The sequence below is a fragment of the Jaculus jaculus genome, chromosome 18, assembly GCF_020740685.1.
Source record: "Jaculus jaculus isolate mJacJac1 chromosome 18, mJacJac1.mat.Y.cur, whole genome shotgun sequence".
Taxonomy (NCBI): Eukaryota; Metazoa; Chordata; class Mammalia; order Rodentia; family Dipodidae; genus Jaculus; species Jaculus jaculus.
The window spans coordinates 63,635,968-63,648,547 of record NC_059119.1 but is presented as its reverse complement, the minus strand read 5'-3'; the positions used below and the strand labels follow the sequence as shown (position 1 = coordinate 63,648,547).

Here is a 12,580-nt window from a genome sequence, read left to right as displayed (position 1 = left end):
GTGGGGCGGGGCTCTGCAAACCATTCATTGTACTTAACACCTGGGGGGCAGAATAATGCCATATCAAATGCTTTCCTAGTACATACCACTGCCAGACATCTTCTGTTTGTTTTTTCTCTATCCCATAATTGCAGCAGAATAGAGACCTTCCTTGTTTTGTTCAATGTGTGTTTGCAGCGCCCAGAACAGTGCTTAGCAAAGAGCTGCCAGGAAAGTCAGATTCTGTCCTAAACTCCAGTGAAAATGTTTAAAAATATAATGTGGCGGCCTGGGGAAATGGCTCCCAGTGGATAAAGGCATTTGCAAAGCCTGCCAGCCCTGGTTCAGTTTCCCAGTACCCATGTAAAACTGGTCACAAAAAGCAATGGAGCCAGGCATGGTGGTGCACACCTTTAACCCCAGCACTCGGGTGGCAGAGGTAGGAGGATTGCAGTGAGTTCGAGGCCACACTGAGACTACATAGTGAATTCCAGGTCAGGCTGGAGTAAGACCCTACCTTCCTGAAGTTCATTTGCAACACCCATACACATACACTTACACTCAGTCTCACATACAAATAAAATTTTTAAAAAATAAATAAGGCTGGAGAGATGGCTTAGCATTCAGTTCCCCAGGACCCACATAAGCCAGATGCACAAGGTGGCACATGCATCTGGAGTTTGTTTGCAGTGGCTGGACCCATTTTCATTTTCTGTCCCTCTCAAATATATGTATGTATGTATGTATATGTGTGTGTGTGTGTGTGTGTATAAGAGTTAAATAAATGATCCTTGGTTTGTCTGAAGGCCTTGAATTTCCATGAAACTGTCCTACTTCATCTGCCAGTTTATAATCAATAAAAACTGCCTTTTGGAAATTACCAGTCAAGATGCTCTCACTGATTAGTCATGGGAGCCTCATTACATACTTAGGAGTCACTCCTTTTGTAAGATTGATGCTCACCTTTGACATGTTGATGCCTTTTCCTAATGGTTTTCCACTTCTTTCAGGAAATGGCAAGCCTTAAAAGGCAGTTCACGGAACTGTTGTCAGATATAGGGTTCGTAAAAGAGGGACTCAGAGCAAGGGACATTGAAAAATGGGCCCAAGGAGGAGATGGTGTCCTAGATGCCACAGGAGAAGAGGTAAGGAATGCGTGCTTCTTTTTTATTTAATGGATTCTGGAGCACTTGTACTGTCATCACTGAAGCCCTCTGTGCAGGGAGTTAGTAGCATTTTGATTTTCCTCATTCCACAAATGTATCAGCAACACTCATGAGAACAGGAGAGTTTTTCTTTTTCTTTTTATTATTGACAACTTCCATTATTATAGACAATAAACGGTGGTAATCCCCCCCTCACTTTCCCCTTCACAACTCCACTCTCCATCATATCCCCTCCTCCTCTCAATTAGTCCCTTATATTGATGTAATGATCTTTTCCTCCTATTATGATGGTCTTGTGTAGCTAGTGTCAAGACACTGTGAGATCATGGATATCCAGGTCTTTTTGTGTCTGCAGAAACATGTTGTAAGGAGTCCTACCCTTCCTTTGGCTCTTACATTCTTTCCACCACGTCTTTCACAATGGACCCTGAGCCTTGGAAGGTGTGATAGAGATATTTCAGTGCTCAGCACTCTTTTGTCACTTCTTCTCAGCACCGTGGTACCTTTTGAGTCATCCCAAGGTCACTGCTATCTGAAAAGGGAAACTTCTCTAACCAAAAGTGAGAGTAACGTTAATATATGGGTATGAACATTAAGAGAAGTGTTTCCAGGGCTATTTGATGAGCATAATATATGCATTTAGCCAGACACCAGCAAACATTATACCACTAGGGCTCATGGTTTCCCCTGTCATAAGTTTTTAGTATCAGGCATGTATTCCCTCCTATGTGGAAGGTCTCCAGTCCAATTAGAGAGTCCAGTTGGTTTTCTCCATAACAGACATGCCACTATTGCACCTGTAGGCTCATTTGGCCTGGCCAAACTTAAGGCTGGCAGTGTCCACTGTTGTTAATCTCCACTGATGACTTCTGTCTCTAGGAGAGTTTTTCTGCTCACTGTTGCTTTGTTTTTATTCTTTTAATTCCTTGCGGGTTCTTTTTTTAAATATTTTATTTATTTATTTGAGAGCAAAAGAATGGGGGTGCTAGGGCCTCCAGGCACTGCAAACAAACTCCAGATACATGCGCCATGTTGTGCATCTGATTTACATAGGTCCTGGGGAATTGAACCCAGGTCCTTTGGCTTTGCAGGCAAATGCCTTAACTGCTAAGTCATCTCCATCCCTCCTTGCAGGTTCTTAATAAATTCATAAAATGCTCCAGTAATGTTTTCTCAAATCAGGTCAGCCTTTTTTTCCAATCAAAGAAGGTCTTTTGTATAATTATAGAAAAAGCATTTCCTCAAGATAAACTTGAAGCTCCTATGTTTTTAGAGTAATTAGTACTTTCTGGAGATTCTGAACATCTCATGAGCCAGAATCTTTCTCTCCATTGGTGCCTAGAAACACCAACTTGCTTGCTTGCTTATTTACCTATCATTTACATTTAACAATCAGAATTTATTTAGCATCTATCTCTCTTATCTATCTAATTTTAACCTGTACAAAAAGAATTTTGTTGGCCGGGCGTGGTGGCACACACCTTTAATCCCAGCACTTGGGAGGCAGAGGTAGGAGGATCACCATGAGTTTGAGGCTACCCTGAGACTACATAGTGAATTCCAGGTCAGTCTGAGCTAGAGTGACATCCTACCTCCAGAAAAAAAAAAAAAAAAAAAATTCTTAGCACAGGTTTGGAAGCTTAAGACCTGGCACAAGCACTCTTTGCTCTTGTAACGCCCCCTTTGTAACAAACCCTGAATTTGGGTCTGTTTTGTTTGATTCTATTTTATTTTATTTATTTAGTTAGTTTTTTAATGTAGGGTTTCACTCTAGCCCAGGCTGACCTGGAATTCACTATATAGTCCCAGGCTGGCCTTGAATTTACAGCAATTCTCTTACCTCTACCTCTCCAATGCTAGGATTAAAGGCAAAAGGCACGCACCATCATACCCAGCCTGTGTCTGTTTGTACCAGAGAATTGGGATAAAACATACTGAGAAGGATAATTTATTAAACTATTAAATTTATTCATGGGGAGTGAGGGATAGGGGCCCCACCTCCCCTCTCAGCCCAGCAGGACCAATATGAGGTAGGAGAGGCTTACCAGAACAGGGAGCTGGGAGTTCAGTAGAAATGAAAAGCCACAAACGGAGTTTGCCCATCTGGTAAGTATCTATGTATAACATTATTGTGGTGGGCTTTACCTTCCGGCTCAAGAAGAGGCCAGCCATGATGCCAGGTAGGGCTGAGCTTAACCAACTAGAACTCCAGGATCAGACCACCATGCTTGGCTTACAAGTATTTTTATAGTAAGCAGACACAAGTTAGATGCTTTTTTGGGGTTTAAAGGCAGAGATCACATGAAATATGTTGGTATATTCCCCTGGCATGGTGGAACACACCTTAAAACCAGCACTTGGGAGGCAGAGATAGGAGGATTGCCATGAGTTCAAGGCCACCTTGAGACTACATAATGAATTCCACGTCAGCCTGGGCTAGAGTAAAATCCTACCTCGAAAAACTCTCTCTCTCTCTCTCTCTCTCTCTCTCTCTCTCTCTCTCTGTGTGTGTGTGTGTGTGTGTGTGTGTGTGTGTGTGTGTGTCTAGAGAGAGATAGAGTGTGTGTGTATGGGGGTGTGTGTCTCAGAGCACAGGTAGAAGCAGCCACATTACTTGGGAAAACTTCTGTGTGACTAATGCCACATCTCTCTCCTAGGCAAACATAAATGCGGAGAACCCCAAGCTAATATCAGCAATGCTTTGTGCTGCTCTGTATCCAAATGTCGTGCAGGTAACAGAACATTTTTTTCTGAGTCTTCTCATTTCTAGTTTGATAAATTTAAATATGTTCATGAATCATCCTAAAGAGATACACATATCCCATATAGAGTCATAATATATATTTAGTATCCATATTGAATCCTTTAGTTCTCCTAACCTATATAGATATACCACTCAAAGACACATTTATTATATCAAACGAGGTGTTCTTTAATCCTTCTGACATAACACATTCCAGAAATTCCAGCCAACCTGTCCATAATTTTTCCTGCGTATCAGGTGGAGGCCTGACCCTACTATGGTTGTCTTTATGTTCTCTCCTCTGGACTGAGAACAAACGCCAGGGGCCCTGGGGGCCAGCCTTCTGGAAACCCTCCAGTCTGCTCTTATACTTTGACCAGCATTTTGATTACTCAGCTCTAGCAATCACTATTTCACATTTAGAACTGAATTTGGCAGAGTGCTGGGTCATTTTTCAGAGACTGTCACTCTTTGTAAAATGCTCATCTGAAATCTGCTGATTAATTGATGACTCATTTCTCTGCTTGGCACCTCCATGCTTTTCACACCATTTGGAATAAGACTGGGGACAACTCATAAGGAGATTTAAAAACAGAAACAAAGACCTGAACTGGGCGTGGTGGCACACGCCTTTAATCCCAGAACTCAGGAGGCAGAGATAGGAGGATTCTGTGAGTTCAAGGCCACTCTGACACTACATTGTGAATTCCAGGTCAGCCCATGCTAGAGGGAGACTCTACCTTGAAAAACAAAAAAATAAATAAATAATAAAGAAACAGGGCTGGAGAGATGGCTTAGTGGTTAAGACACTTGCCTGCAAAGCCAAAGGACCCAAGTTCAATTCCCCAGGACCCACATTAGCCAGATGCACAAAGGAATGCATGCATCTAGAGTTCATTTGCCATGGCTGGAAGCCCTGGCGCACCCATTCTCTCTCTCTTTCTCTCTCTACCTATTTCTCCCTCTCTCTCAAATAATAAATAAATAAATAAAATCATTTTTTAAAAAAAGAAACAGCTGGGCAAGGTGGCTCACACCTTTAATCCCAGCACTTGGGAGGCAGAGGTAGGAGAATTGCTGTGAGTTCAAGGCCACTCTGAGACTCCATAGTGAATTCTAAGTCAGCCTGGGCTACAGTGAAACCCTACCTCGAAAAAAAAAAAAAATTTAAAGAAAAAAAAAAAAAAAGAAACAAAGACCTGTAATGTGATAGAAGAAATTTAGGTGACAAAATTAGTATGATGTTGAGACTAAACCAAAAATGCAAAGGCATAAGATCAGACTATATATAAGAACTCATCAATAAAAGCACTTGGGAGGCTGAGGCAGGAGGGACAGGAGGTACAAGGCTAGCTTGTGTTTTTTTGTTTTTGTATTTTTTTTTTTTTTTGAGGTAAGGCCTCACTCTAGTTTAATCTCTGTCTGAGATTAAAGGTGTACACCATCACGCCCAGCTTCAGTTGTATTTTTGAAACTGTACCTCAAAAAAACTCAAAAAGCTGTAGTATATGCCTTTGAATCCCAGCACTCAGGACAGTGGAAAGACGATCGCTGTGAGTTCAAGAAAACCCTGAGACTACAAGGCTGGAGAGAGAGATGGCTTAGTGGTTAAGGCATTTCCTGCAGAGCCAAAGGACCCATGTAAGCCAGATGCACAAAGTGGTGCATGCGTCTACAGCTATTTGTAGCAGCTGAAGGCTCTGTGTGCCCCTTCTCTCTCTCAAAAATTAATGACTTGAAAAAGAAAGGAAATAACAGAACTATTCAAATAAGACTTTATTTGTGCCAAAGGACAAGTATGAATATGCATATCTATTTTTACTAATATTTGTTGTAGGGCTGGAGAGATGGCTTAGCTTTTAAGCACTTGCCTGTGAAGCCTAAGAACCCCAATTCGAGGCTCGATTCTCCAGGACCCATGTTTTTTGTTTTTTTTTTAAATTATTTATTTATTTGAGAGCGACAGACACAGAGAGAAAGACAGATAGAGGGAGAGAGAGAGAATGGGCGCGCCAGGGCCTCCAGCCTCTGCAAACGAACTCCAGACGCATGCGCCCCCTTGTGCATCTGGCTAACGTGGGACCTGGGGAACCGAGCCTCGAACCGGGGTCCTTAGGCTTCACAGGCAAGTGCTTAACCGCTAAGCCATCTCTCCAGCCCTCCAGGACCCATGTTAGCCAGATGCACAAAGGAGTTCGTTTGCAGTGGCTGGAGGCCCTGGTGCACCCATTCTCTCTCTCGTTCTTTCCCCCTCTCTCTGTGCATTGTCACTCTCGAATGAATAAATAAATAAAATAGACAAATATTTGTTGTTCAGGTAAAGGCCCCAGAAGGAAAATTTCAGAAGACCAGTACTGGAGCTGTCAGAATGCCACCAAAATCAGCTGAGTTGAAGTTTGTCACCAAGAGTGATGGATATGTCCATATTCATCCTTCCTCAGTGAATTATCAGGTCAGAATGGGAATGTATATGCAATTTTTAAAACACAGTTTTATTTATTTATTTAAGAGTGAGTGAGTGAGTATGGGTGTGCTAGAGCCTCCTGCCACTGCAAACTCGAGGCATGTGCCACTTGGTACATCTGGCTTTACATAGGTACTAGGAAATCAAACCCAGGCTGTCAGGCTTTACAAGCAAGTACCTTTAACTACTAAGCTATCTCTCCAGTCCTGTATGGGATTTTGTTGCTGTTGTTGTTTTCGAGGTAGGATTTCATGCTAGTCCAGGCTGACTTGGAATTTACTATGTAGTCTCAGGGTGACACAAACTCATGGTGATCCTCCTATCGCTGCCTCCCCACTGCTGAGATTAAAGGTGTGTGCCACCACACCCACCTGTATGTTTCTTTTTTTAATTTAATTTTTTTTGTTTATTTATTTATTTGAGAGAGACAGAGAAAGAGACAGATAGAGAGAGAGAATGGGTGCACCAGGGCCTCCATCTGCTGCAAATGAACTGCAGATGCGTGCCCCCCTTGGGCTAACATGGGTCCTGGAGAATCAAGCCTCAAACCAGGTGGAGTCCTTAGGCTTCACAGGCAAGTGCTTAACTGCTAAGCCATCTCCTCAGCCCACCCTGTATCTTTTTTTGTTTTATTAGAGACACACAGAAAAAGGTAGTCTCACTCTTACCCAGGCTAACCTGGAATTCACTATGTAGTCTCTGGCTGGCCTCAAACTCAGCACTCCTCCTACCTCTGCCTCCTGGTGCTTGGATTAAAGGTGTGTGCCACCATGTGAGGCCAAGAATAAACATTTTAAAGTCAGAAAAAAAGAAAAAAAACAACAAGGTAGTCATGGTGGCGCATGCCTTTAAATTGAGCTTTCAGGGTACAGAGGTAGGACAATTACCTTGAGTTCAAGGCCACCCTAAGAATACATAGTGAATTCCAGGTCAGCCTGGACTAGTGAAACCCTACTTTGAAAAACCAAACCAAAAAAAAAAAAAAAGTCTGGGCATGGTGGTGCACACCTTTAATTCCAGCACTTGGTAGGCAGAGGTAGGAGGATTGCTATGAGTTCAAAGCCACGCTGAGAATACATAGTGAATTCCAGGTCAGCCTGGACTAGTGAAACCCTACTTTGAAAAACCAAACCAAAAAAAAAAAAAAGTCTGGGCATGGTGGTGCACACCTTTAATTCCAGCACTTGGTAGGCAGAGGTAGGAGGATTGCTATGAGTTCAAAGCCACGCTGAGAATACATAGTGAATTCCAGGTCAGCCTGAGCTAGAGTGAGAGAGTGAAACCTCAAACCCCTTCCCCCCAAAAAAGAAAATCCGTCATCTCCCACTTGTCACCTTTCCCTTTCTGCACTTTCTGTCTTGGTCAGTGGCACCATCTGAAGCAGAACCTGAGCCACAGGCTCTTGTTTCCTATGTCCATGCTTTGCTTCACCTGGTCACCAGCTGCAGCCAGTGCCACCATTTTTTTTCTTTGGTTTTCTGAGGCAGGGTCTCGCTCTAGCCCAGGCGGACCAGGAATTCATTGTAATGTCAGGGTGGCCTTGAGCTCATGGTGATCCTCCCACCTCTGCCTCCCAAGTGCTGGGAATTAAGGCATGCACCACCAGCTAACGCATTATATGTTTTGAATATAAAGCTGTCAGGGCTGGAGAGATAGCTTAGCAGTTACAGCATTTGCCTGTAAAGCCTAAAGACCCCAGTTTGATTCCCCAGGACCCACATAAGCCAGATGCATAAGGTGGCACATGCATCTGGAGTTCATTTACAGTGGCTGGAGGCGCTGGTGCACCCATTCTCTCTCTCTCTCTTTCTCTCTCTCTGTCCCCTCACCCCGCCCTGTATGTGTCTGCCTCTTTCTATCTTGCTCTCTCAAATAAATAAATAAAGTTTTACAAAAGAAAGAAAGAAAGAAAAGCAAGCTGTTAGAATGTAGGCAAGCCTGGTGGCGCACGCCTTTAATCCCAGCCCTTCCTCAGGAGGCAGAGGTAGGAGGATCACCATGAGTTCGAGGCCATCCTGAGACTACATAGTGAATTCAGGTCAGCCTGAGGTAGAGTGAGACCCTGCCGCAGAACACCAAAAATAAATAAATAAATAAAGTTGTCAGGACTTGATGGTAGTGCTCTAAATGAGTGAGGGAAAAGGGCAGCCAGGAGTGACTCCTAAATTAGGGGCCAGAGAGCCTGGGTGAATTGGATTGTCATTTTCTGAGATGGGAACAGTACGAGGAGGAATTCCCATTGAATTTCAACATTACATCATGTATACTTTGATGCACCATCACATGATACTCCCTAAATACGCACATTTTGTGCTTTGTGTACCAGCTACAATTAATTTTGAAATTTTCCTTTTGAACATAAAAGGAAAATTTTTAATTATTTTTTATATTTTTTTATTTTACTTATTTGCAGAGAAAGCAAATGGCATACCAGGACCTCTTGCTGTTGCAAACTCCAGATGCATGCAGCCCTTAGTGCATGTAGTGTTACATGGGTACTGGGGAATCAAACGTGGGCCAGCAAGTTTTATAAAGCGCCTTTGCCTTTACCTGTACCTGTAACTCTTTTAGAGGTGTTAGAGCTTGAACCAAGGGCCTTGTGCATGCTAAGCAAGTGTTCCACCATTGAGCTACGTCTCCAGCTCTTACCATGAAAAGCTTGAGAAGCTGAAGGTGCCTGTTAGCTGTGGAGATAGCTGTGGCAAGCCAGTGGTCACATGCACATGCACAAGCACAGAGCTCAGGGCACGGGGAGTCAGGAATCTTTAGTGGACAGGCAGTCTCAGACCCACTGGGCTGGTAGGAATCGCTTTATGTTGCCAGCACTGTCACTGTTGCCATCTGAGCTTTCATATTGCAGGTCAGACACTTCGACAGCCCCTACCTGTTGTACCATGAGAAGATCAAAACGAGCCGGGTATTCATCCGAGACTGCAGTATGGTATCTGTGTACCCCTTGGTCTTGTTTGGAGGAGGCCAGGTGAATGTGCAGCTTCAGAGGGGAGAGTTCGTTGTCTCCTTGGATGACGGTTGGATCCGTTTTGTAGCTGCTTCCCACCAGGTAAAGGAATAATTGATTTGGCCAGGTGTGGTGGCACACACCTTTAATCCTAGCACTTGAGAGGCAGAGGTAGGAGGATTATCATGAGTTTGAGGCCAACCCGAAACTGCACAGTGAATGCCAGGTTAGCCTAGGCCAGAGCAAGACCCTACCTTGAAAAACCAAACAACAAAAAAAGTGAAAGGAAGTAGGTTTTAATAGTCTTAATACATTATATTTAACCTAATATAGCAAACATGTTAATTTCAACATGTAATCAATATAAAAAGCTATTTTTATTCTATATTCTCTTTTCATACTGTTTTTAAGATTGGTATGTAGGGCTAGAGAGATGGCTTAGTGGTTAAGGTGCTTGCCTGTGAAGCCTAAGGACCCAAGTTCAATTCCCCAGTACCCACAAATAAGCCAGATGCACAAGATGGCACATGTGTCTCAAGTTCATTTGCAGTGGCTAGCGACCCCGGTGAGCCCATTCTCTCTATAGATATGTCTCTCTCTAATAAATATTTTTTTTAAATATTGGTATATATTTAGTACTCTCAGCACCTCTCAATTTGGATCAGGCATGTTTCATGAGTTCATTAAATAGCCACCTGTAGTGGCTGCCCCTTGGACAGGGTGCATCAATGGGGCTAGGCAAGGTTGCTTTGATAGAACAGCTCAATGACAAAAGCTGGGCTGTCCTTGTCATAAGCAGTACCTCCTGACCTCATACTGTGCCAGAAAGGGAGAGAGAAATATTCTTGCCTGTAGCTTTCATAAAGAGAATGGGTGCATCTGGACCTCGAGCCACTACAAACTCCAGACACATGTGCCACCTTGTGAATCTAGCTTACATAGGTTCAGGGGAATCAACATAGGTCCTTAGGCTTCACAATCAAGTACCTTAACTGCTAGCCATCTTTCTAGTCCCCCCTTGTTTGGGAGTGGGCTTTTGAGGTATGGTCTCACTTTATCACAGGCTCACTTGGAATTCACTCTGTATTCTTAGGGAGTCCTCAAACTCAAAGGGATCCTCCTACCTCTGCCTCCCAAATGCTGGGATTAAAGGCATACCCAGCTCTAGCCCCCTTTTTTTTTTAAAAAAAAATGTGTGTGTGTGTGTGTTTACGTGAGAGAAAAAAAAAGAGGGAGAGAATGAGTGCACTAGAGCCTCCAGCCACTGCAAATGAACTCCAGATGCATGCATCCCTTTTGCATCTGGCTTACATGGGACCTGGAGAATCGAACCAAGATCCTTTGGCTTTGCAGGCAGACACCTTACCTGCTAAGCCATCTCTCCAGCCCTCCAGCCCCAATTTTAAAATTTCTATTTTCTTGCTTTTCTTGGGGCAAATTGTAAAAGTCAACTAAGTTTTAATACTAAGAGCCATATTTCCAAAATTAACCTTTTCTTCAAGCAAGATGTTTCTTCAAGCTGGGTTTGCAGCATGCATTTCCATCATTCAGGCTGAGGCAGAAGGATAGCAAGGTGTCAAGTTAACCTGCACTGTGTACACAGCAAGAGCTTTTCTCAGAAATGATCGCCAAGCCAAGTGTGGTGGTACACATCTTTAATCCTAGCACTCAGAAAGCAGAGGTAGGAAGACCACAATGAGGTCGAAGCCACCCTGAGATAATATAGTGAATTCCAGATCAGCCTGAGCTAGAATGAAACCCTACCTTGAAAAACAAAATCCCAGCACTTGGGAGGCAGAGGTAGGAGGATCTCTGAGAGTTCAAGGACACCCTGAGACTACATGGTGAATTCCAGGTCAGCTTGGACTAGAGTGAAACCGTACCTCAAAAAAACAACAAAAAAGCCAGGTGTGGTGGTGCATGCCTTTAATCCCGGCACTCAGGAGGCAGAGGTAGGAGGATTGCCATGAGTTCAAGGCCACCCTAAGACTACATAGTGAATTCAAAACAAGACCCTTCCTGGAAAAACAAAAACAAAAAGCAAAAAATATGGTAATAATAAATGAGATGTGATTAAGGAACCTTTTTAAACAGATTTTGAGAGAGAATGGGCATGCCAGGGCCCATCGCAAATGAACTCCAGGCACACTTGTGCCACCTTGTGCATCTGGCTTACGTGGGTACGGGGGAATCAGACCTGGGTCCTTAGGCTTTTCAGGCAAGCGCCTTAACCACTAAGCCATCTCTCCAGCCCAAAGGAACCTTTATATTTAATTTATTTAGTATGTTATAGAATAAAATGTGTTTAGATTGTTTTCTACAAATGGGGTTAAAATTAGTATCAGAAGCTGGGTGTGGTGGTGCACACCTTTAATCCCAGCACTCGGGAGGCAGAGGTAGGAGGATTGCCATGAGTTCAAAGCTACCCTGAGACTACATAGTGAATTCCAGGTCAGCCTGGGCTACAGTGAGACCCTATCTCAAAAAATAATAATAATATTAAAATTTTTAATTAATGATAATCATAATTGGGGTACAGCTTACATTGCAGCTTTCATTGTAGGTGGCTGAGTTGGTAAAGGAACTTCGTTGTGAACTGGACCAGCTCCTCCAAGATAAAATTAAGAACCCAAGCATAGACCTGTGTTCCTGTCCTCGGGGCTCCCGGATCATCAGCACAATTGTGAAACTTGTCACCACACAGTAAAGCCTTGTGCTAAGAGAGTGCTTGCTCTTCACCTGCCTCTGGCTCCCCCGGAAGTCACAGCAGCCTTTCTACCTCCACTAGAAACCTGAGCTGGGCTGGCCCTAGGGAAGCAGGGCTGGGTGCTCAGGTCGCACAGGTCACAAACTGAAGGGGCTTTCCACACTTGGTGTTTCTGACAGAGTGGGGACACTCCCAGCACAATTTGGAGCGTCAGTGATGGAACAGTCTGAAACCCAGCTAGCCACTTTTTCTCTGTGATTGTTCTAGACGGAATGAAATTCACCTAATAACATAAAAGTGAATGTTTAATGCAATTCTGCATTAATCTATATATTCCCTTTCTTCTACTTTCTATTATGTATACATAAACAGTGTATTCTTTTCTCTTGTTTTTTATCAGGCATGAGGAGAAATAGTTGTTTGGGTTGTTTGGTTTTTGTTTTGTTTTGTTTTGTTTTGTCTTTCCTCCTGTCATTATAAAGGTTTAATTGCAAGAACTCAGATCAGAGCAGGAAAAACAAATCATGTGAGCAAGAAAAATAAAAACTTCATTTTAGACAAA

General features: G+C 43.2%; 1 protein-coding gene across 5 annotated transcripts in view; it reads left to right on the top strand.

Moving 5' to 3' along the window:
- Positions 1–12,580, top strand: part of Dhx57 (DExH-box helicase 57) — a 79,176-nt gene extending 66,596 nt beyond the window's left edge. For 4 of the 5 annotated variants that reach the window (XM_004660051.2, XM_045137435.1, XM_045137434.1 and 1 more), the window contains 5 exons: positions 990–1,124; positions 3,803–3,877; positions 6,206–6,340; positions 9,213–9,413; positions 11,875–12,580. In XM_004660051.2, coding sequence (XP_004660108.1) covers positions 990–1,124; positions 3,803–3,877; positions 6,206–6,340; positions 9,213–9,413; positions 11,875–12,018 — 690 coding nt within the window. In that variant the 3' untranslated portion in view covers positions 12,019–12,580. The remainder of the gene's footprint in view (positions 1–989; positions 1,125–3,802; positions 3,878–6,205; positions 6,341–9,212; positions 9,414–11,874) is intronic. The other variant, XM_045137436.1, reaches the window with a different exon arrangement.